The 22,347-nt window shown below is 47.6% G+C and overlaps 2 protein-coding genes across 6 annotated transcripts in view; one reads left to right on the top strand and one right to left on the bottom strand.

Annotated features, from left to right (window-relative positions):
- The first annotated feature begins 85 nt into the window (after positions 1-85).
- Positions 86-6,264, top strand: XKR8 (XK related 8). 2 transcript variants are annotated; one of them, XM_027626436.1, is made up of 3 exons: positions 86-957; positions 3,136-3,356; positions 4,964-6,264. In XM_027626436.1, the coding sequence occupies exons 1-3, from the start codon at positions 665-667 to the stop codon at positions 5,671-5,673; spliced, it is 1,224 nt and encodes a 407-aa protein (XP_027482237.1). In that variant the 5' UTR covers positions 86-664; the 3' UTR covers positions 5,674-6,264. The 2 variants fall into 2 exon arrangements, with proteins under 2 accessions (XP_027482237.1, XP_027482246.1); XM_027626445.1 differs by having other exon boundaries at positions 3,160-3,356.
- A 2,272-nt stretch (positions 6,265-8,536) lies between these two features.
- The window catches only part of EYA3 (EYA transcriptional coactivator and phosphatase 3), a 106,045-nt gene continuing 92,234 nt past the window's right edge, over positions 8,537-22,347 (bottom strand). For all 4 annotated transcript variants that reach the window (XM_027613588.1, XM_027613560.1, XM_027613571.1 and 1 more), the window contains 2 exons: positions 14,676-14,776; positions 8,537-12,656 (listed from right to left, as the gene is read on the bottom strand). In XM_027613588.1, coding sequence (XP_027469389.1) covers positions 12,576-12,656; positions 14,676-14,776 — 182 coding nt within the window. In that variant the 3' untranslated portion in view covers positions 8,537-12,575. The remainder of the gene's footprint in view (positions 12,657-14,675; positions 14,777-22,347) is intronic.

Consider the following 22,347-nt stretch of genomic DNA (forward strand, 5'->3'; position numbering starts at 1 on the left):
CGGCAACTCCCGTACTGAGTTACTGAACAGTTATGAACGTCCCCCCCCCCCGCCCCGACCCCCCTGCATTTGGATAATCGGAGTAAAATGAGCCCCGGGAAAATGCGCCTTAGGGATCCCGGGCCCTCGTTCTCCCCGGTCCTCGCCCGCACTCGAGGCACACTCAGTCTGCGAAGTCCCGCAATCGGGGATCAGAACGGGCCTTTTTGTTTTGCCACAACGCGGACGTCAGGGGTCGCAGTTCGACCCCGGGCGCTACTCCCCGGGCCATTTCCGTCGTCTCCGGCCTTCTTTTGCCTCAATTGCAACGCGAAGCAATGAGAAGTCGGCCGGGCTAAGGAAGGGCGGTGCGGCCGGGGCGGGCCGTCTTCTGGCCTGGCGGTCCTCGGGGCTCAGCGGGGCTGCGTACGCGTAAGGGCCACGGCCGGGGGCGGCCTTCTGGGGCGCAGACGGCCAGAGGTGGGGAGCACCGGCGCCCCTAGCCGCGGGGTCCGCGGGGCCTTGCTCCTCCCCGGACAGGGCGGGACGGGGAAGTCCCGCCCAGGAGGCCCGGGCCCTGGGAGGCCCTTAGGGCTGCGCCCGCCTCCTTCCTGCCGCGGCGACCCCGGGCGGGGAGGGCGGGTCCGGAGCCTAGAGGAGAGGGAGGGGGCGAGGCTGGCGGGTCATGCCCTGGTTGCCCCGCGCCGCGCTCCTCTGGGACGTGGTCCTGGGCTTTTTGGGCACCGCCGCCTTCCTGATCGACCTGGGCGCCGACCTGTGGGCCGCGGGCCAGTATGTGCTCAGCGGCCGCTACCTGTGGGCCGCGCTGGTGCTGGCGCTGCTGGGCCTCGCCTCGGTCGCGCTGCAGCTCTTCAGCTGGGTCTGGTTGCGCGCCGACCCCGCCGGCTTGCACGCGCCGCAGCCCCCGGGCCGCTACCTGGCGCTGCTGCATCTCTTGCAGCTGGGCTACCTGTACAGGTGAGCACCACGCCCTCGGGAAGAGGGAAACGGAACGGAGCCCAGCGGCACCTGCGGCCGGGCTACCAGCACCGGGGAGAGCCCTGACACCGGGAAGGGGGTGGGAAGGAGAGGATCGGGGGCCCAGAAGAGCAAGTTAAGCCCTTGTGGGCAATTCTGCTGACAGGTGAGCTCCCCGGCCCCCCCCCCCCCCCCCCCCCCCCCGTAGAAAGAGAGGCCGGCTGAGAGCCCTCAGAGCCCATCTAGCCCTACCGTCCCTGGCACTGGGACAGAAACTGAAGCCCAGAGAAGAAAAGGAGGCACAGGACTTGGAGGCAGACTTGTCTGGGCTCCCGTGCTAGCTAATTTACCATCTGTGGCCTCATTCCTGTCTTCTCTAAGCCTCAGTTTCCTCTGTGAAAAGGCGGCAGGAACGTAGAGACAGGTCTGGCAGGCGGGCCTGTTGTGGGCAGTGAAGGCAAGAGCCGAGTGCGCCTAGCTTGGTGCTTGGCTGTTGGTGGACTCTAGTGTAATGGCAGACCAGTGATGTGTTTCATACAAAAAATGTTCCTTTTTGCTGTGGGTGGAGCCTTGGGCAAGTTACTTGAGCCCTCTGGGTCTCAGTTTACTCCTTGTTCCCGTGGGGATGGTTGTTGCGCCTGCCTCTGTTTGGTAGGGATGAAACGAAATTAAACGAAATAAGACCTATAAGTTGCTTTGGTGCAGAGCAAGCCTTCAACAAATTACCGGGGTCACCCAGGATCTTCAGCAGCCCTGACCCCCAGAGCAGAGCTTGTTCTCTCAACCCCTCCTCCCCTCCCTACCCTCTCACCCCTAGAGCAAACAAGAGCGCAGCGATGGGGTCTGACTCATCCGTGTCCCCTGAGCCAGCCAGGGCTGGACACAGGCTGGGTTCCAGAAAATCTGTGTAGGCTGTACTCCTCAGAACTGGCAGGAGCTTCTAGAGATGGAGAAGCTGAAACCAAGGGATCAGCGATGGAGTCAGGACACCATGTGGTCTGGGTTGGGATGAGGTGGCTGGAGCCAGGATCTGCTCTTGAATCCATTTTGCAGATTCTCTCCAGATCTTGCTTTGACAAAGCTGCATTGAGCCTCTAGGAGTGGACAAGAGGATCTTTGAATGTTGCAGTTTTGCCTGAGGGACTGCACAGGCCTCGATAAAATGCCGAATGGGCAGGAAGGAGGGCAGTTATTACAGTCCTGGCAGGCCTCAAGGAGCCCTGAACTCATAACTATGTCATGCATCCTCCCTTTTCCTATTTCTGCTGAGCATGAGGCAGGCAGGCTTTACTGAACTTTCGTTTTGAAAATGGGGTCTCTGTTCCTGCCTTTGACTAGAGAGAGGCAGGCGCCTTGGGGGACCCGGGGCAGAGGCTCCTGCTGAGGGAGAGCCCCAACCTGGGCCTGCCCCCCTACTCCTTTGTGTTGTTAAGTTCCAGGGGAAGTGACCGTAAATTTCTGATGAATGAATTGGCAGAGTGAATGGGCTCAACTCCCAATAGCCAGCTAAGATCAGTTCCAGGTGGGGGAGATCAGGGTGCATCTTCCACTGCCCCCCTCATGCCAGTGGGTCACCCGGGCCTGTCTGTCCAACCTCTGGACTCCCTTAACTCTGTGTCAGTCTCCATGCCCACCACTCTGGACAGTCCTCTTAAATGGATCTTCCTTCCGGTCTTACCCCTTTCCCCTTCCACTTCTCCACGGCCAGAGAGATCTTTCTACAGCACAGTCCGACCTATCCTGCCTGTGCCCAGAAGCTCTCAATGGCTCCCCTTTCCCCCACAGGGTCCTAAGAAAATCTTAGGCTTGCTAAAATTTGAGAACTACCACCTGGGGCAGTTTCATAGTATGCCTTTGAAATTCACACAGCTTTGGGTCCGAATCCTGTTTCTACCATTTATTAGCTCTTTGGTCTTGTTTCCCCATGTGTCAAATGGGGGTGTTGTAAGGAGTAAATGGAACAGGGTTTGTGATGACCCCAGGGCATCCTGGCCAGCCCGGGCGGTGGTAGTTGGTACCAATCCCCATTTTACGATGAAGAACGAGTTCGGCGAGGTTAAGTCACTCGTGCCCAGGGCCCCACAGCATGTCAGTGACGAGCTTGGAGTGGAGACTGCCCGCATCTAGGCACGGGGCGAGGGGAGGTGGAGCACAGCGGACACTAACCTGGCCCCTCAGGGCATCCATACCCCACCTGCCTAGGTGTGTGCAGGGGCTGCAGCAGGGGCTCCTGGTGTGGCAGCAGGAGGCGCCCTCCGAGTTTGACCTGGCTTATGCCGACTTCCTAACCCTGGACATCAGCATGCTGCGGCTCTTCGAGACCTTCTTGGAGACGACACCACAGCTCACGCTGGTGCTGGCCATCGTGTTGCAGAGCGGCCGGGCCGAGCCCTACCAGTGTGAGTGATGGACCGGGGGCCAGTCCCCCTTTATGGCGTGGGGGGGCTTCCGGCGAAGGGCAGGAGTGTTTTCACTCTTCGATCAAGGCTGCTTAGAAAACAGGAGGATGTCCCTTAGGTAGCTCTGTGTTCAATTTGGAAGTTGCTCCTTGGCCTTCCGAGTGAGGACAGATGGAGTGCGGGCGGGCGTGGTGGCCGAGCGCCTGCCGCCCACCGGGCACCGTGCCAAGTGCCTCGCTGTCATGCCGCTCACACGCACAGCGGCCCTGGAGGCTGGTGCTCTTTCTTCTCTCCACCTGACACGAGAGGCAAGAGGTGCAGAGAGAAGTGATCACCGGGGCACACAGCACTCACTGGGCAGATACTTCTGTTTGTCTGTTTGCCGCCACGGGTGTCTAGGATCAGGGCTACCTGGGGACGGTCTCCACTGTGTGTGCAGGGGAGGCAGGGAGTGAGGGAAGAGACAGATTTCCCTAACTTTTTATTTCACGAACATTTAGTTAGCTGCTATTATGTGCCAGGTACTGGGCTGCTGGGGACCCCAAGGGAGCAGAATGTTTTGTACACTGGAGGAGCTCAGAGACAAGGCAGGAGAGAATGACTGTGTGCTAAGACCCCAGACAGAAGGGGGTGAGGTGTTACAGGTCCCCTGTGGGGTGGGGTGGGCTGGGGGGGTGACTCTAGGGAAAATTCTGGCTGGTGCTCGCAGGGCATGTGCTCCTGGCCTGCCCGATATTGTGGGCTAAGCTTGTCCAAGTCAGCGAATGCAGCACACGAGGCAAACGGCAAGGATATCAGCCCCGCTGAGACCTAATGTGGGCTAGTTAGAAAGGACGTTGCCCCAGATCTGCTCCCAGGGTGGGGGTGGCTTCCTGGTCCACAACAGGCTCCCAGTAAATATCTGTCGACCTACCGCAGTGGGAAAGGGCCGGGGAGTGAGCATTCTAGAGACATTCCAGTGCTGCCTTCACCCCTCCCTGGAGATCCTGGTGCTTCTAGTCCGGGAGGTGGGAGAGGATCTCCACCGTAAACTTCGAGTGTTGGAAAAATCAAGATGAGGGCCCAGTCCGAGCCGGGACATTCTATCTGTGTGGCAGGGCCTGGCCCTCCCGGCCTGGAGGGTAGCTTCCGCCATGGGCCGGTTGCCACCCCTGGGATTTCCTGCTTCCATTTCTGAGACTACAAACAGGGAGCCAGGATTACTGATTTTCAGTGCCAAGAAAGGCTTGGGTTCTTCTGGGAAAGGACGGGTTACAGGGCCCTAGACGGTGCTCAGGGTGTGCCCAGGGGCCCGGGGCGCCCGATGCTGGGTGACAAGGGTGCAGATGAGGGTATGGAAGTCGCACAGCCCAACCCCCCCGCCAATCCTGGAAGAATCTCATTGTGTTAGCACCTGAAAAGTTACGCCTTGCGGCGAAGGGCAGACTCCCTCCAACCTAGCTGAACCCTGGCTCTGTTTTCGGTTGTGTGAACAGGTGTTCTCCAGCTGCAGTTCCCCTTCAGCCATTGGGGGCTCTGACACCCGCCTTGGGGTGGTGCCTGTGCCCTCTAGGGAGGGCCAGGCCGGCTGCCCACAGGGCTCACCTGTGCCCGCTTCCTCTCCACAGGGGTCGGCATCTGCACGTCTTTCATGGGCATCTCGTGGGCGCTGCTTGACTACCACCGGGCCTTGCGCACCTGCCTCCCCACCAGGTCGCGCCTGGGGCTGGGCTCCTCTGTGTTCTACTTCCTGTGGAACCTGCTGCTGCTGTGGCCCCGAGTGCTGGCCGTGGCCCTCTTCTCTGCTCTCTTCCCCCACTACGTGGCCCTGCACTTCCTGGGCCTGTGGCTGGTGCTGCTGTTGTGGGTCTGGCTGCAGGGCACAGACTTCATGCCAGACTCCTGCTCGGAGTGGCTGTACCGGGCCACTGTGGCCACCATTCTGTACTTCTCCTGGTTCAACGTGGCCGAGGGCCGCACCCGAGGCCGCGCCACCATCCACCTACTGTTCCTCCTGAGTGACAGTGTCCTCATGGTGGTCACGTGGTTGACTCACGTCACCTGGCTGCCCAGTGGGATCCCACTGCAGATGTTGCTGCCAGCGAGTGGCATCTGCTTCCTCTTGGGCCTGGCTCTGCGGCTCGTGTACTACTGCTGGCTGCACCCGAGCTGCCGCTGGGAGCCTGACCAGGTGGATGGGGCCCAGGACGTCTGCTCCCTCGAGGGGCGTCGGCTGCCTCACAACAGGCGCTTGACCCACTTGGCTCGGAACTTTTTCCCCAGGGTTAGGGATGAGGCTGCTTTGCCACAGAAGGGAGAGGAGAATGGGGTCCTTTGAGGCGAGGCCCGACCCGGCAGGCACAGAACAGATGGAATGAACTGGTAGAATGCAGAAGATAAGCTAATGATGCAGCTATGGGCCTGGATTCCCTCAGGAAGCACTTGATGCCTGATGTGCCAGGCACTGGAGACCAGAGTTGAGTAAGGACACAGGCCTGCCTTTGAGGATGAGAACAAGATGAGAACAACTGTGGCAGGAATATTCTATTCTTGGAGCCTGGACCAAGATCAGCTGCCACCTGAGCTTTATCCCTTACTCTCTCCAGCTACCCCTGAGCGGGCAGTCATGCTGGAAGCCGGGGATGTCCAGCTAGTGGCCCCCGTCAGCCCCCCAAGGCCTAAGTGCTGCCGGCCCAGTCTCTGGCCCTGCTCTCAAGTGGCCACCTTTCAACCAAGTGCTTGTGAGCCTGTGGTCTGGGCCATGGCTCAGCCCGTTGAGTATTTTTCTACTCTAGGCAGTACACTTTCTACCTCAGAGTCTATGTGAGAGGAAGAGAACGTGTGTGCATATATGTCTTTGCAAGTGAAGGACACGTATGTGTTGTTTTTGTTTAACAGTATTATTAGATTATTATTAAAACCTCATGAAACCGTCCAACCTAGTTGTGTCATTAATCTACAGAATTCAAGGACACCTGGAAAGAAGGGTCAGGGACATGAAGTCCACCCTTAAAATTGGTAAGGGCCCTGGGACCAGAGAAGAGGGCTGGTTCTCAACCTTGTTTTCCAAGTTTCGGGAGCTGGTAAGCCATTGTGGGGTTGGTCGTCACCTGTGGGCATCAGAACCCAGATCTGGGCCCACTCTCATGTGTGCTGCTAACCAGCTTTGCTGCTAGGCCTGGCAGGAGCCACAAAACGCCTCTGGTACCAGGAAGTGAATCGCAGAGGCCGGGTGAAGAAAGGTACGTGTGCTGAGAGCTCAGGGAGGGTGTAAGCGAAGCGGCAACATAGGGGATGTGGATGTGGGCCATGATGCCAGGGGGGTGGAACTTTTGTTGCTCTGGAAGATCTGTGGTATGCGGAAACCAGGGAACAGGAAAAGGGCACTGGAGACAAAAGGAAAAGGTGCAATCCTCCCTGTGAGGGGGCCAGGATCGTCTCCGTTCTATTACTCATTTTAGTGGAGACACAATAAACAGGATAAGCAGAACTGTTCGAGATAGTGTAAAAGATAAAGTAGGGAAGGGCCCCCAGGGAGAGGGTGAATGCATGTTGTGGGTGGGAGTTCTAGTTCTGTATGGCATGGCTCGGGAAGGCCTCCCTGAGAAACTGACTGAGCCCTCAAGGATGGAGGGTGAGAACCATGCAGATGCACTCCACCCCAGGGACCAAATCAGCAGGGCCTGGCGGGACGCTTGTGGGAGGCTTGCACAGCTATGCTGGCCTGGAGCCAAGGATGACAGAGGTGGGGCGGGGTGGAGGGAGCCCTGGGGAGATGATGCTGGTGCTTTTTGACATGCAGAGAAAGGTAAGGCCAGAAGGATTTCCAGGATCATCCCGTCCAGTGATTTCTAGACTTGAATTTCACGGACCAGTAATATGGCCAACATGGGTGCTGACTTAATTTTAACAACAACAAAAAGGCAGTAAAGCTGGAGTGGAAGGGGGATGGGAGGGATGGGGTGGCTGGGTGATGGACATTGGAGAGGGTATGTACAATGGTGAGCGCTGTGAATTGTATTAAGATCGATGAATCACAGACCTGTACCTCGAAACAAATAATACATTAAAAAAAAAAGGCAGTAAAAACTACCATCTATTATCATCATCATCTCCTACTAGGATATAATGGCCTTAGAGAAAGGATCATTCCTTTTCTTTTTTTTGATTGAGGTATAATATACAGTATTATAAAAGGACCATTCTTTTAATTGAATACATTTAAACACACACAAACACATCCATAAGTGAAATCATTGTAGTTTCTCCCAAGTCACTGAGAATATCAAGGGTTGAGACCCCAGAGGGTGGGCTTAGTGCCCAACCCAGCCTCGGATTTAGGTCCTAAGGGTTTCACTAAAACAAATATTGGTGCTGTTGACTTTTCCAAGCTTCCTGTCATACGTAGAGATTAGGTTCGGGGAGATGGCATATATGCTCAAACAGAAGACACAGTGTTTTAGGCAATTCCCTACTTTCCCGGAGAAAAATCCCAAAGATGTGTGCTTTTAATGTTTTGGCTAAACGCTCATCTGTAATCGCTAAATGAAACTGTCAGATGATGGTAATATGTAATTAAATTGAAACAACATATAAGGCATACCACCTAAAATCTGTGGAATGAAGCAGTCGCTTCTTCGTTTGTATATAAAGTTTATAGAATTAAAGAGTTTTTAAAAGATTTCCATCAAGAATTTCTTTCAAAGGTCAAGAAACTTGTTTTTGAAGACTAAAACCATCCTGGATTACTAATTTTTACCTGCCAGCAAAAGGTTTTTGAGAAATGCGCAGATGTTGTACTTACTATAGGGGAGATGGAGATGTTTACTCGTAGGGCTCGAAAAGCAAATAATACTCCAGTATTTGTACTTATGACCAAGTTAAAGATGTAACAACTAATAAGTTTGCTTCAGCTATGATGTGGTTCGAAATATGTACCTTATGACAAAAAAATTTAATGCCTAGAATACAAGGCAACCCCCTTTTCTAAGGAGGAATTAATTTGGAGAAAAATACATCTTATAGTACTTGGAAGCCAGACCTGAATTCTGTCCTCCTTCGTTGGAATAAAAGGCAAAGGGATTCTCGACTGTTTTCCAGACCAGTGAGGGACAGTCAGACCCAATCTGAAGAAACGAAATGAGCAGAAGTAGTTGACGTGACGGGAAATCAGGCCAAATCAAGCAAGGTTTGATTATCAGTTTGTCAGTTTTATTGCTTTTGCATTTTAAGCTCATCACAGCAAGGTAGTGATTTCTCTTTAATAATTAAATTGCAGCACATTTGACAGCAAATGAGACCTCTTATCATTCCAGTCCTAAACTTTAATAAAAAGCAATAGATTTTAGAAACAATTAAGAAATAAACTTTCCCTTGCAAGTTATTTTAAAATATTTATTTCCACATGTACATTTATTTATACCAAATGGTTCTTAATTTTTGATGAAATTAATGACCGGGTTATTGAAGGGTGCCATCTTTCTAATGAGCTCTAAAGATTTTTTTACGAAGCCCTACTTAGGAGCCTACTTAGCTGGGCAACTGGGCTGATCCTACTCAGAAAAGACACAGGAGCAAACTGTATAGAAAATAAAAACTTTATTTTTTCAAGTTTATAAGATAGTTCCCATTACATATAACATTATGGTCAAGGACTCTACACAGCCACGAATGCCCGCAGTCACATAAATATATCCAATCCGCTCAATGCCTTTTCCTGCTAAATGAGGCATCTGAAGTCCAGAGGGTCATGTTTTGAGTAGAAGTTGTCCTAAATGAGACGGCTCCCGTCAGTGCATTAGGGACTAGCCGTGGAGCCTTGCTTGCTGGAGCTAAGTCAGAGGAGAGGAAGGGACAGGGCCTGCAAATTGGGGATGGGACAGAACTACATTTTTCTCTCATAGTTAAAGATATTTTAGAATCCCAGAATTCAGATTTGGCTTCTTTGTAAGTGTGAACATCTGGGGACTCCCAAGTTTTGGATGAAAAAGGAAGCCAATTTAGTGGTAAGAAGTAGAAACCTGCTTAAAGAAGGGCCCTAACTGTCCCTCTTCTACAGGAGTGAGGAGAGGAAGGCCCCAGCTCACCATCCTTGGCTTAGACCATTGTCCTCCCAGGAAGAGAAGAATGTGGCCCTGCCCCTCTCCCCGTCCCCCTTGGTTCAGTGGCACTGACACCCATTCAAGGTAGTGAACATCTAGATGCTCCATATGCTGCAGCTAGAGTTTGCCAATCAGATTCTACTTGGAGCTTGAAAAGTGAGTTTGTATAAACTGCGAACAAGCTGTGGCACAAGTCTCCTGGGACACTAGCTTTGTCCCTCAACTTGCAGAGCAGAAGACAGGAACATCCCAAACTAAATAAAAGCCCAAACAGGCATCGAAGTCTGGAACAGGCATCTATTCTCCTGGACACCACCAGCTGCCCCAGGGGCACTGGACAGGGTGATGCTAAGGCACAGTCAGTTTTACATTCGGAAGTCAAGCCACCTCTTAAACCCAGGACACATCTGACAACTCCAGATCCCACACTAGAGACAGTCCTCACCATGAAATGTGCAGACCCATCTTCTAGAACCCACAGTGCCTGGCTGGGGGAAAGACTCATCATGTGGCTAATTTCATGGGGACACTTGCTAGTAAAAGAGGGCTTCCCCTTGAAGAAATGACCCACGGTATCATTTTGTCCTCAGCTTCCAAGAGCTCTTGGTGCTACCCACTTATTTTCCTTTCTAGATCTTTGTGCCGGAGCACAGGGTGAAAGAAGAACGCTGTGTTCCCTGGATAACTCATTTTGGAAAAGAGGAATTGAGGAGCTCTCATTTTCTGTGTGTCCTATAATGAGGGCAGCAACAACCAGAAGAAAGCAGAAGTGCTCTGCTCGGTATAGTTTCCTCACCTCTCTTCACCACTTTCAAGTTCCTTTTGCAAAGACCCAAGCTGGGCAGTCAGGGCGGGGGTGGGGGAGTGAGGGAAATGCTGTTGAAAGAGGAGTCCAACTCAGGGATAGAGAGCTTCTCCCAAAGGGCAGGGAGAGGGAAGTGTTTGTGTGTGGCCCTGTGTGCGGGACGGGGGTACCACTCCACAGCCTCACAGGCCTGAAGTACAGCACCAACCAGGTGGCCTATGTCCAGTGCAGGGAACCAACAGTTATACCGCCAGTATGGGGAGAGCTTGGGGCCTGGAAGAAAGGCCCGTCATAGAGCTTTCTAAGATCAATTATCAAGCAAGGCAAAGCAGCATGTGGACAACTATGCCGAACTCAGACCATGGAAGGTTGGCCTCCGACTACCTGCCCCATCTCTTCCCCACCTGCCAGAGGCGGCAAGGTCAGAGAGGCAGCTAAGTAATGAGCACTGACTTCAGCTCCTTCCCAAAAACTGCTTCCCTAAAATTATGAGTAATGGAGCATTTTCTCAGTCAATTCGGAAGGAACGTGTCTATCAGTTTTTCTCCGCTGCCATTCGGGTGGTCTGGCGTTGGAAGGAGCCTGGCCCCTTTGTGCCGCAACATTTCTGGAAATGGATACCCAGAATCTCTGGGGGCAAGCAATTACAGCTGGGGTTGGTCAAGGGATGCCTCCTACTGAGGACCCAGACTGCACACCTGAGGTGCTTATATGATCACCTCTCCAGGCAGCCGGGGAGAGGCTCAACTTCCTCAGCTCTAGGAAGTTAACCCCGCCTGAGCAGATGCCCACGTTTGTCTTGGAGGGATGGAGCATCCACAACACAGCTGGACTGTAAGGCTGGGATTAGTTGCCTGGCGCCCACCAATCTTCCTAGAGGTCAGGGTGAGAGATGTTCCTGCATTTAGCCCAGGATTCAATTTTCAGGCATGGAGTGGGGTCCCAGCACCCTTGTTTAAATCAGGAAAGTCTTTCTGGCCTTCTGGTTTCCCATTTTAGAATGGGATTTGAGAAGCAGGAAGGGTGTTCCATGGGAAAAGTGGGTTTTGATCATAGCAATCTGTTCTTCAGTTTCAGGAAGAGATTTGGGTAAATATATGCCCAAAATACCTTTCTTGGCTTAAGGGCTTCAAAGGAAGTCAAATGTAGTTATGAGTCTGTTCTCAGACTTGATTTAACTTCTTGGGTCCAAAGCCGAGGGACTGGCCAGAGCTGCATGGAGGCGGATGTGAGGTACAGAGGGCAGGAAAGGGGCAAGAGTTTAGTACTGATGACTAAGAAGGCAGAGAAGGCTGCAGGGTGAGCATCTGCTGGGGACGGGTGCTTCTCGGCAGGAGGAAAAGGTGGACTCTTCTTGTCTCAAGAGCCAAAGAAGCAGAAATTCCTAAGAAGCCTTAGTCCTTTCCCTCCAGTTGGGAGGTAAGCCCTCTGGGACACAGTCTTTGAATAAAAGTCTAGCTGAAGGCTTAGAATTTACATCTTAAGAGAGGGAGTTTCTAGGGCTGTGCCATTTGGTTGAAGGGGGGCAGGGATTGGAAAGGGGACTAAGGCTTCTAGGATGGGAAATACCAAAGTCTAAAGTTATCAGTGTCCAGTGCCCCACAGTTCAGCAAACTAGGAGATGGAAGAACGGGAAGGAAACCACCCTAGAGAGCAGACCGCTGGGGCAGCTAGAGGTGCTACTGTCACAGAGAGGTATTTTAGATATTTCAACTGCTATTTTCCAAGGAAACTTTACACACCCCTTTCTTGCTAGAAAAAGAAAGGAGGGAAAACCTGCTTCAGAGACCAGACCCTTAACTATAAAAATAACATATACATTCCCTGGGAATATGTTCTAGAGCTAAGGAGATTACAAAGACTGCAAGAGATGGTATCACAAAAGTCTGCCACATTTATCCTGTTCCCTCAAGTTCAGAGCAGTTCTCAAACTGGGCACAAACTAAGAGTGCAACTCTGCCCCAAGAACTTCCTTTTCTTTTCTTCATTTTTTGAAACAAAATAAAACGAAATAAAAAACAGAAGAATTAAAAGCACTGTAGCTGCGGTGAGTCTATTGTTCTCTCAATCCAACTGTCTCCTGCCTCTGTACGAGGATGAACACAGGGCTGCAGCTCACTCTTAGCAAAAATAAGCTTCGTCCCTTGCAGCTGTTGGTTCTGATTGTGTTCTCGCCAGCATTCCATGGAGAAAGAGAGAGAGAGACACACACAGAGACAGAGACAGAAACGGAGACAGAGACAGAGAGAGAGAGAGAGTTCCCAGATGGTTCCGGTCTCTAGCTCCCTTCAGGAGTGAAAAGGAGCTCACGGGGAAGGGTCTTCATTCCAGTTCTCAGAGAAAATCAAGTTCCAAAGCCTGGTGGAGGGACACTAGGTCTCCATGGTTGGTGATTCTCCAGAAAGGCATGTTGTGCTGGAAGACAGGGGGATAGTTGATAGTTGACTAACCCAACCTCTTTTGGGAGCTGATACTTACCTATATACCTCTTCCTCTCCCCAAGATACTTGGAAACACTCTCTACTCCTGCCCGCCTTATAGGGCTGTTATTAAGGATCAGTAAGTCATATGTATAAGGACTTTGTACGCTAGAGGACACTTTACAAATGTGAGAGATTTTTATCAGGTCTTTTGTGCTAACTGTGCTTTTGGGTGTGTTCTAGCCATTATACAGGGTCTTTAGGATCAAATAAAATGACCCACATAAGAAATTACTATTAATATATTACATTTTCTTAAAGATGGTCAGTTTTCTATACGTTTCAGACAAAGTTTCTGTAAGTTTCTACAAAGCCCAAATCTTGTTCACGACTAAGATGCAGAATACACAGATCTAAGAAATAATAATCCCATTTACCATGTTGTCAAAATCATGTCCAGAATACTGTGTGCTGTTATAGAAGCCACATTTTAAAGAAGGGATTTGAAAAATCGGAGTGTTGGAAACCATGTTCTATGAAGCCGAAGGGGATTAGCTTTACTGATCGTTTTGCTCACACTGCTTGCAAGTTACCCGAAATACTGAAGTTTTACAACAGTTCTTTTGGCACTAAGCTCAGTGTTTCTCAAGCAGGCTGCTCACCCATAATATTTAAAAGGCTTTTAATATACAGAACAGGAAACAGACTTGTTACATCATACTCAGGACTCGGACGACCAGGATATGAAAGTTAGAGATACAAGTTTGAGTTCAGTGGAAGGAGGACCATCCTAACAGCTTGGATGACGCCACAGTAGAACACGACACAGGAAGCAGTTTCCCCATCCTTGGGTTTATTCAAGCAAGGACTAGGAAGTCTTCTGGGAAAGGGGCTGGAGAAAAGGTCCCTCACAGGGTAGAGGCTGAACTGGATAGAGCTCTAAGGCATGTTCCAATGGGTATATTCTGTGGTAGATGATTATAGGCATCAGCTTAGCGGCCCCAACTCCGCTAATGACTTAATTGTTCCCTATCTCCCCGACTCCCTTCTTCAAACCAAGCAGCAGTGTTGCCTCCATCCACTAGTGTCTTCTTCCCCCTCCTCCCCCCCAGAGGGCAACAAGTACCTCAGAATCAAAGCCTCAAAGATAACACATGAAGAAAAATAAAGGTCCTTGAATTGCTACATAAAATAGTACATGAAAACATAATGAGGTAATAATGCCACCCAATTACCAATCTCACAGTTTATTAGTAGTTGAATATTTACATTAACTGAAGAAATCAGGACCGCTGGTCCTAGCTGGCAACCTCTACCTCCAAATGTAAGAAATAGAGTTGCTGGAAGGAAACCAGGCAGAGGAAAAGAACTTCTGTAGATCCATTTAATAAACACAGATGAGGAAACTCAAAGAGGAGAAGTAAACTGTCCAAAGTCACACAGCTAATCAATGGAGGAGAGGTGACCCAATTTAATTTAGATTCCACAGTCAAGACTCTTTCATCTACTGATTTCCTGTAGTGAGATGAGGTGGCCTGGAGTTGGGACCTGCACAGTGAGGACGTTAACAGCAGAACAATCTTTTCTGGGCTCGAAAGCAGGAAGGACTTCATCTAAACAACTTTCACTTGATTGTACTGGCTTTTTGAGAATCTAAAGCCTGAAAAAGTCAGACTGATTTGCCTTTTTGTAGTGAAGTCTCATGCTCTTGGGAAGGCATTGCCCTCTAAGATGAAGACGGCAGATGGGGCCTGTATCAGGTTTAATGATGGGGGTCCCTACAGTAGCGCTCAAATATTTTAAGATTCCTGAGTGGCAGGGAGGAGGGGGAAAGGAAGGATCTAACAACTTATAGGGAAAACTCTATTTGGGGGAAAAATGAACATCTTTCTTTAAAGAAAAACAGGACAAGAAAACACTATAAATGCACAAGATTCCTAAGATTTCTGACTTTTACCATTTTTCTAATTGTTTGATGCATTCCCACATGGACTATTCTCTTTACCATGGTTACCTGTTTGGCTGCAATTTCTTCATCTCGTCCATCTCCAATCACTACATATGTGACTTTCTTTCCAAACCTAGACACAATTCTCTCAAAGCAGCTCTCCTTACCTGATGAGAAAAAGAAATTTCCCATTAGGACATTCTCCCCACCTTTTTTCAACACCAAAGAAAAGGGCTGCTGCTGGTTCACCTGCGTAGGCTTAGAAAAAACAAGTGACAGCCCATGTAGTTTGTCTGGTGGGGAGTGGGGGTGGCAGCTAGAGATCCAGCAGGCCTGCTGCCCAAAGAATGTGAAATTGTGCTATTAAGACAAGACTTTCTAAGCATTGTGCTTTTTAGGTTCTTATTTTAATAAGTGTGGGGAATTTTTTTGTTTTGTTTTGTTTTTTAAGTAGGCTCCACACCCAGGGGGGGGCTTGAACTCACAACCCTGAGATCAAGACCTGAGCTGAGATCAAGAGTTGGACACTTATGGAGTGCCTGGGTGGCTCAGTTGGTTAAGCGGCTGCCTTCGGCTCAGGTCATGATCCCAGGGTCCTGGGATCGAGCCCTCCATCGGGCTCCTTGCTCCACAAGAGGCCTGCTTCTTCCTCTCCCACTCCCCCTGCTTGTGTTCTGTCTCTCGCTGTGTCTCTCTCTGTCAAATAAATAAATAAAATCTTAAAAAAAAAAAAAAAAAGAGCTGGATGCTTAACTGATGGAGTCACCCAGGCGCCCCTTAGTGTGGGAATTTTTATAAATAGGAAGCAAAGGGGCCTAGGCAGTGTGAGAGCTGGGATACCACCTCCCTCTTCCATATCTCCTGTACGTTATAGCTTACAGAGATATTCCTTTAATGAACTCTCAAAATAATCCAGTGAGAGGGGTACCATTCCCTACTGTAAAGATGAAAATGGGATTGAAAGGATTAGTTAGTTACTTGTCCCAGATCAAAAACAAGCTAGTAGCTACACTCTGGGCTCCAGGCTCCAATCTAATCACTTCTCAGCCTTTTGGCTAAGATCAAGTGCAGGCTCCAATTTAGGGTCAGGCTATCTTGCCATGATGAAAGGATGATTTCAGAGGGTAACTGTTTTAGTGCAGGAAAAAAAAGGTGGAAGCATAAGGTCCTGATTTCTTGTTAGTAACAAGAAACAAGCAAACAGCCATTTTCCTTCAATTCTTCATTTTCCAGAAACAGTCCTAGGCTTGGGTCTTAGGTCTTTCAGTGGGGGGAACAGCCCCAGAGTACCAATGAATATGGCAGTAAACCTGTCACATCCAGAATGTCTATTATACGCTGTAACTGCAACTGAGACAGTGTATCTCTGAAGTTGACCTTGGGAAAGGGTGATTTCAATCCACTGCAGGCAGCTGAGAAACATGGCAGTGTATCAAAATTCAAATCACATCTGGAACACAGCAGAAACACGCACAGATAATACTGCTGTGGGAAAGACATTTTATTTGTATAAATAAAAGGGAAATGATTTCCCTTGCTCTTTCTTCACCATCTTATACTTTATTTCCCTGTTTCTACCACCTTCTTCAGTTAAACAAGGTCCTAACTCTGCTTCCTTCTTCATCCTGCTCCATTAACCTTCTCATTAGCACCAGGGTTCCTGTGTGAATAAGAAAAACATGCCTCTTCCTCAGGCACTTGACTGCCATCTGCTGGAAAATTGTTGTAATAAATATATAAATACATGAATGAGACAACTACCATAATTGACAAGAACCTATCTACCCATACTCAGAAGTCCCACTTGACACGTCTGAGCAACTGCAAGTCTCTGAAATCCCTAGCCCAACTGGCACCTCAACCCAGATGAGCTAGTCACCTGGACCAAACACCTAGTCCACTTTGGCCTTCAGTCTCCCGCTTGTAATAAAAAGCTTGGCTCAGGCGCACTTAGCACAGATCCCTTTTGGTGCTAACATTTTACAATAGCATCATCATGCCCAACATTCAAATCAGGCAATGCAGTCAATGTTTGCAGAATAAATGCATATTAATCTCATAAATGATTCGGTAGATGACTGCAGTCCATGTCTTGAGCTCCAATTCATATATTAAATAGTTCAACTAATAAATTCTTATTATGTTCAAAGTGTTGAAGAGTTGTTTGTCTAATTCCATGGCAAATATTACATCCTATAACCTAAGCCAACCTCTGCCAGGCCCAATCTACTTTATGATCTGTCTATAGAAAAGAACCTTAAGTCAGTCAGGTTTTAGACCTTTTTCCTCAGACTTAATAAAGGGAATGCCTCATATTTATTTTTAAGAAATATTTTATTCATTCATTTGACAGAGAGAGAGTGAGAGAGCACAAGCAAGGGGAGCGGCAGAGAGAGAGGGAGATGAGCAGGGAGCCCGATGCAGGGCATGATCCTAGGACCCCGAGATCATGACCTGAGCTGAAGGCAGGACACCTGACTGAGCCACCCAGATGCCCCAGGAATGTCTCATATTCAGAGGACAAGGACATAAAAAGTTTTTCATTGTCATGACATGTAATGATCAAGGATGAAATACATTTAGGAATGTCTCCTCTAAAAGGATTAAGAGACAGGGAGAATTATTAACAGCTCACAGTGAAGAAGTAGCTACATAAAAAAATGACTCCCATATTGTTGGTAAATATATTTCCTCCATTTTACACTCTCAAAACAATCCTGAAGATGAGCTTTCCATTCAGGAGGATATGGCCAATGATCACTCAACTAACCAAATGTCAAACAACTGAATCTGTAAGTGCAAGACCAACGAATAAGCATTTGGAGAATATTCGGTTTCTGGGCTTCCCCTATCAAAAATACTTCTGAGATTTTCAGAAACAATTTTGAGAATTCTTTTTAATGTCCAAGATAACAGAGTGGCCACTAAGAGAACCATAACGCTGAAATCAAATGTCTTCTCCTTGCTCCCATTTCACAGTTCTATCAAGGAAAGCCTCAAGTCTCTCACTGTAGTTACCAAGGTGCCAGGAACCTATAGCTTTGCAAATTAGCTCTGGATGAAATGAGATTGAGAAAAATTACCAAATAAACACACGTACTGTTGAAGGGAATAAAATCATTCCCATTAGTTTGATGAGGCTTTGGGTGTCAGGACTCACTGTAACAAGAACTACAGAAAATCTACCTTTCAGGTGTGAAAGGCTTAGTGCGTGCTCTCAGTTATGAAATGCATAGTGAAGCAGTGGCAGCAAGAGCAAAACATGAAGAGGGGTGGGTTCCCCCAATCCCTTGTAAATGAAAGTAATTCAAAATACAGAAAAAGGAGAATAAAAATAAATTCCTGTATACCTACTGCCAACCCACTTTTGTCAAATTGTAATATTTTATAGTTGTTTTAGATAAAAAAATAAGAATGAGATACCACAGATTTATTTGATTTCCTGTATACCCCTACCTGTTGACCCTTCCTTTCTCTCTGTGAGTATATATCCATAAACAATATATGGTATATGGTTGTGAACATTTTTGGCCTTTAGATAAATGATACACACTATACATATCTATCTGCCCTGTGTTTTTTGTGTTGAACATTGTTTTTCATATTAATCCTTATGGATGTATGTAGTTTTAGTTCATTCACTTTTAACTGCCATATAGCATTCCATTGTTTGGATACATCTATCAATTTTCTTTTCATGGACAGGTTTACAGAGAGGCTATTTCCAATTACATTCTATTATGAACAATGCGGCATCAAAAAAATCCTCACACATCTCTCCTTGTGCACCTGAGAACTACTCAAGGGCAGGGGTGGGCCAACTTTCTGTGTAAAGAGTCAGGTAGTAAATATTCCAGGCTTTGTGGCTTCTATGATCTCTGTTGCAACTACTGGACGCTGCTAACTACAGTGTGAAAGTAGCTATGGAAATGACTTGACATGGCTATGCTTCAATAAAATTTTACAAAAACAGGCAGTGGGCAGAATCTGGCAAGTCAGTTATAGTCTGCAGACCCCTGAACTAAAGTGTATTTATCTAAAAGTGGAGTTGCTTGATCATAAGGTTATGCACATCTCAAACTACTAGACATTGACAAACTACTCTCCAAAAAGGGCTATATCCAGGGGTGCATGGCTGGGTCAGTTAGTAGAGCATGCAACTTTTTTTTTTTTTTTAAGATTTTATTTAATTGACATAGAGAGAGACACAGCGAGAACACAAGCAGGGGGAGTGGGAGGGGAGAAGCAGGCTTCCCGCAGAGCAGGGAGCACGATGTGGGGCTCGATTCCAGGACCCCAGGATCATGACAGGAGCCGAAGGCAGCCACTTAATGACTGAGCCACCCAGGCACCCCAAGTATGCAACTCTTGATCTTGGGGTTGTGGGTTTGAGCCCCGCGTTGGAAGTAGAGATTACTTAAAAATAAAATCTTAAAAAAGGGCTATCTCCATTTGCAGAGTAAGTGTTCCCATTTCCTTGACAAACTTTGGCACTGTCAGACTTAAATTTCTGTCAATCTGATAAACAGGGAAATGCAACACACTTTAATCTGCATATCCTTAATTGCTGAGGTTAAGGAACTTTCCATATGCTTACTGGTGACCTGAGTTTCCTCTTCTGCAAACTGACTGTTCCAAGGTTTCTGCCTACTTTTCTAATATGTTGTTTGCTGCTTAATAATATACAGTTCTTTACAGATTTTGTATATGAATTAACAAGCAAAAGAACTGCAAATATCTTCTCCCAGTCTAGTTTTGTCACTTTATATTTTCACTCGATATAAAGCTTCATCCAATTAAAATGATCATTTTTTTGTTGTTTTTCAAAACTGTATTTTGGGCCTTTTAAATAACATCCCCTTCTACCTTAAGGCCATACAGATACTCTTCTGTATTTTCTTCTAAAAATTAAAGTATGCTTATCATGTTAAGTTTTATTTTATCCACCTGGAACTTATTTCTGCAAATAGCAAAAAGAAGGAATACAATTCTGCTTTTCTCCTCATATGGATAACCCAGTTACCCTCATACCAGTGAGTGATGGTAATTTCTATGAGAACAGAGGACTTTGTCCCTGCTATATTCCTAGCGCCTTGTCAATGTCAGACACACGGGAGGCACCACCATTGTTCTTCCTCATCTAGTGAATCCTTACCACCTGCATATAAACTTGATAGAATTTCTCTTACGCTCAAAAATTCTCGAGCCCATATAACCCTCCAGTTACTACCTCATTTCTTTGTTCTTTTTTACAATTGATCTAAAGTGTTGTCATATGGTTGCCTTCTCCAGCTCTTCTCTTTCCATTCTCTCTTAAACCCATTCCAATTAGATATCACCCCCATCATTTTGTTCAAACTGCACATCAAGTTTATTAATGGCCTCCATGTAGCAACCTTATTTGACCCATCAGCAACATCTGATTGAATCGAACACTCTCCCTTTGTCTTCTTCTAAGACACCATTCTCCCAGTTTTCTTCCTACCTCACACATACCTCTCCTTCTGAAACTTCTGCTGGTTCCACCTTAAGATCCAAACATTTAAATATTAGAGGGACTCAGGACTTAGTTCATAGACCTCTATTCTTCTGTCTGCGTTCATTCCAATGACTTATGCAGTCCTTTTTAATAACCACACGTACACGAAGAACTCCTAATTATTTAACTCCAGCCAGTACCTCTCCCTTGACTTCCAGACTCAGATATCCAACTGCCTACCTGACATCTCTGCTTGGACGTCTAGTAATTATTTCAAACCTAGCATCTAAAACTAGACCTTTAATCTTTCTTACCACAGCCTTCTCCATCTCAGTAAATGGCATCTTCATCCTTTCAGCTGCTTAGGCCAAAATCCTGGGACACCCCCTTAACTTCTTTTTCTTTCACACCCCATATCCAAATTACTAGCAAAGCCTGTCAAAATAATGCCTTCATAATATATCCTATATGTATCATAGACATATCTATCATCATACATGACTACTTCCCCATCTCTATTGCTACTACCTTGGTTCAAGCCACCCAAGATCTCATGCTGGATTGTTACAATAACCTCCTAATTTGACTCCCAGCTACCCTCCTCAAGATCCTACACAGCAGCCGCCTGATGCATTTATTTATTTTTTTAAAATATTTTATTTATTTATTTGACAGAGAGAGACATAGCGAGAGAGGGAACATGAGCAGGGGGAATGGGAGGGGCAGAAGTAGGCTTCCCGCTGAACAGGGAGCCCGATGCGGGGCTCAATCCCAGGACCCTGGGATCATGACCTGAGCCGAAGACAGATGCTTAACGACTGAGCCACCCAGGCGCCCCCAACCTGATGCATTTAATGGGTAAGTCAGATCTTGTCAGTCTTCTGCTCAAAACCTTAAGACAGCATTTCATTGGAATAAAAGCTAAAGTCTTTAAAATAATCTACAAGGCCCTGCAAGATCTCCCCACCCTCTCCTTTGATCTCTTTTGACTTTACTTGCCAACATTCTTCCTCCCCTGCTCCTCCCCGCACATGCCTCCAACCTCTTCCACTGGCTGTTCCCTCTCGTTGGCATGCTCTTTCTCCAAGTAAACGCTAATGGCTAACTCCTTCACCTGTTAGGTCTTGCCTAGAAGGTTAACGAAAGAAAAAGAAGAAAGAAAAGAAAGAAAAGAAAGAAAGAAAGAAAGAAAGAAAGAAAGAAAGAAAGAAAGAAAGAAAGAAAGAAAGAGAAAGAAAGAAAAGAAAAGAAAAAGGTAGCTTTGCCTTGAGGTCTTCCCTAACTACCCTATTTGAAACATGGCCTTCTTTTCCTAACTGATTTTTAGCTATAGCACTTACCACCATTTGACATAGGTGGTTTGTTTTCCTTAACTTACTTGTTTACTGTTTCTTCCCACTAGAGGCAAGGATTTTTTTGATCACTGCTGTATACCCAGGACCTAGAAAAATGCCTTGCACATAAAGGTGACCAATAAATATTTGGTGAATGAATGAAAAAAAATAAATGTCAACAGGACCCGGTGGGCTTATGACCTCCACACGTCCTGGGGTGTGTGTATGTGTGTGTGGATATATATAATTAGACCTGCTTTTTATGGAGAAAGCTGATCAACAGGCATGTAGTAGATTATTAAAAAAATAATGAATAACCACAGTTCATCTTCAAACTCTAGGACCCTCTCCTTTGCTTGGTATAACAGTGAAACAGGAACTGTAAGAGTCTGGACAGGTGAGGAGAGGGCTGTCATATTCCTCTTTTTCTGACCATGTTCAGCACACAAGAAGCACAGTGACACACTTGCTGCCATCTTAGTGGGACAAGCTGGTTTTGTATAAATCTGGTGCCAATTAATTAATTATTTCAGCAAATATTTATCGAGTATCTACTGTTTCCCATACTTGGTACTGAATACATTTTTAGGGGTTAAAGAGTACCTTCATTTACACAGTCCCATTTGAGTTTCACAATCTCTCTGGAAGTTTCTCATTTTATATGAGAAAATGGGGGGCTCAAGAGATAATTTGCCTAAAGTGAGAACTAGTAAGTGGGGGAGACAGGACTTGAATTCTAGTCCTTTTTTTCCTTGTTAAAGATTTTATTTATTCATGAGAGAGAGAGAGAGAGGGCGAGAGAGAGCACAAGCAGGGGGAGGGGCAAAGGGAGAGGGAGCAGCAGGCCCCGTGCGGGGCTCCGTGCGGGGCTCCATCCCAGCACCCTGGGATCAGGGCCTGAGCTGAAGGCAGACGCTTAACCGAC

The sequence above is a fragment of the Zalophus californianus genome, chromosome 4 (assembly GCF_009762305.2).
Source record: "Zalophus californianus isolate mZalCal1 chromosome 4, mZalCal1.pri.v2, whole genome shotgun sequence".
NCBI lineage: Eukaryota > Metazoa > Chordata > Mammalia > Carnivora > Otariidae > Zalophus > Zalophus californianus.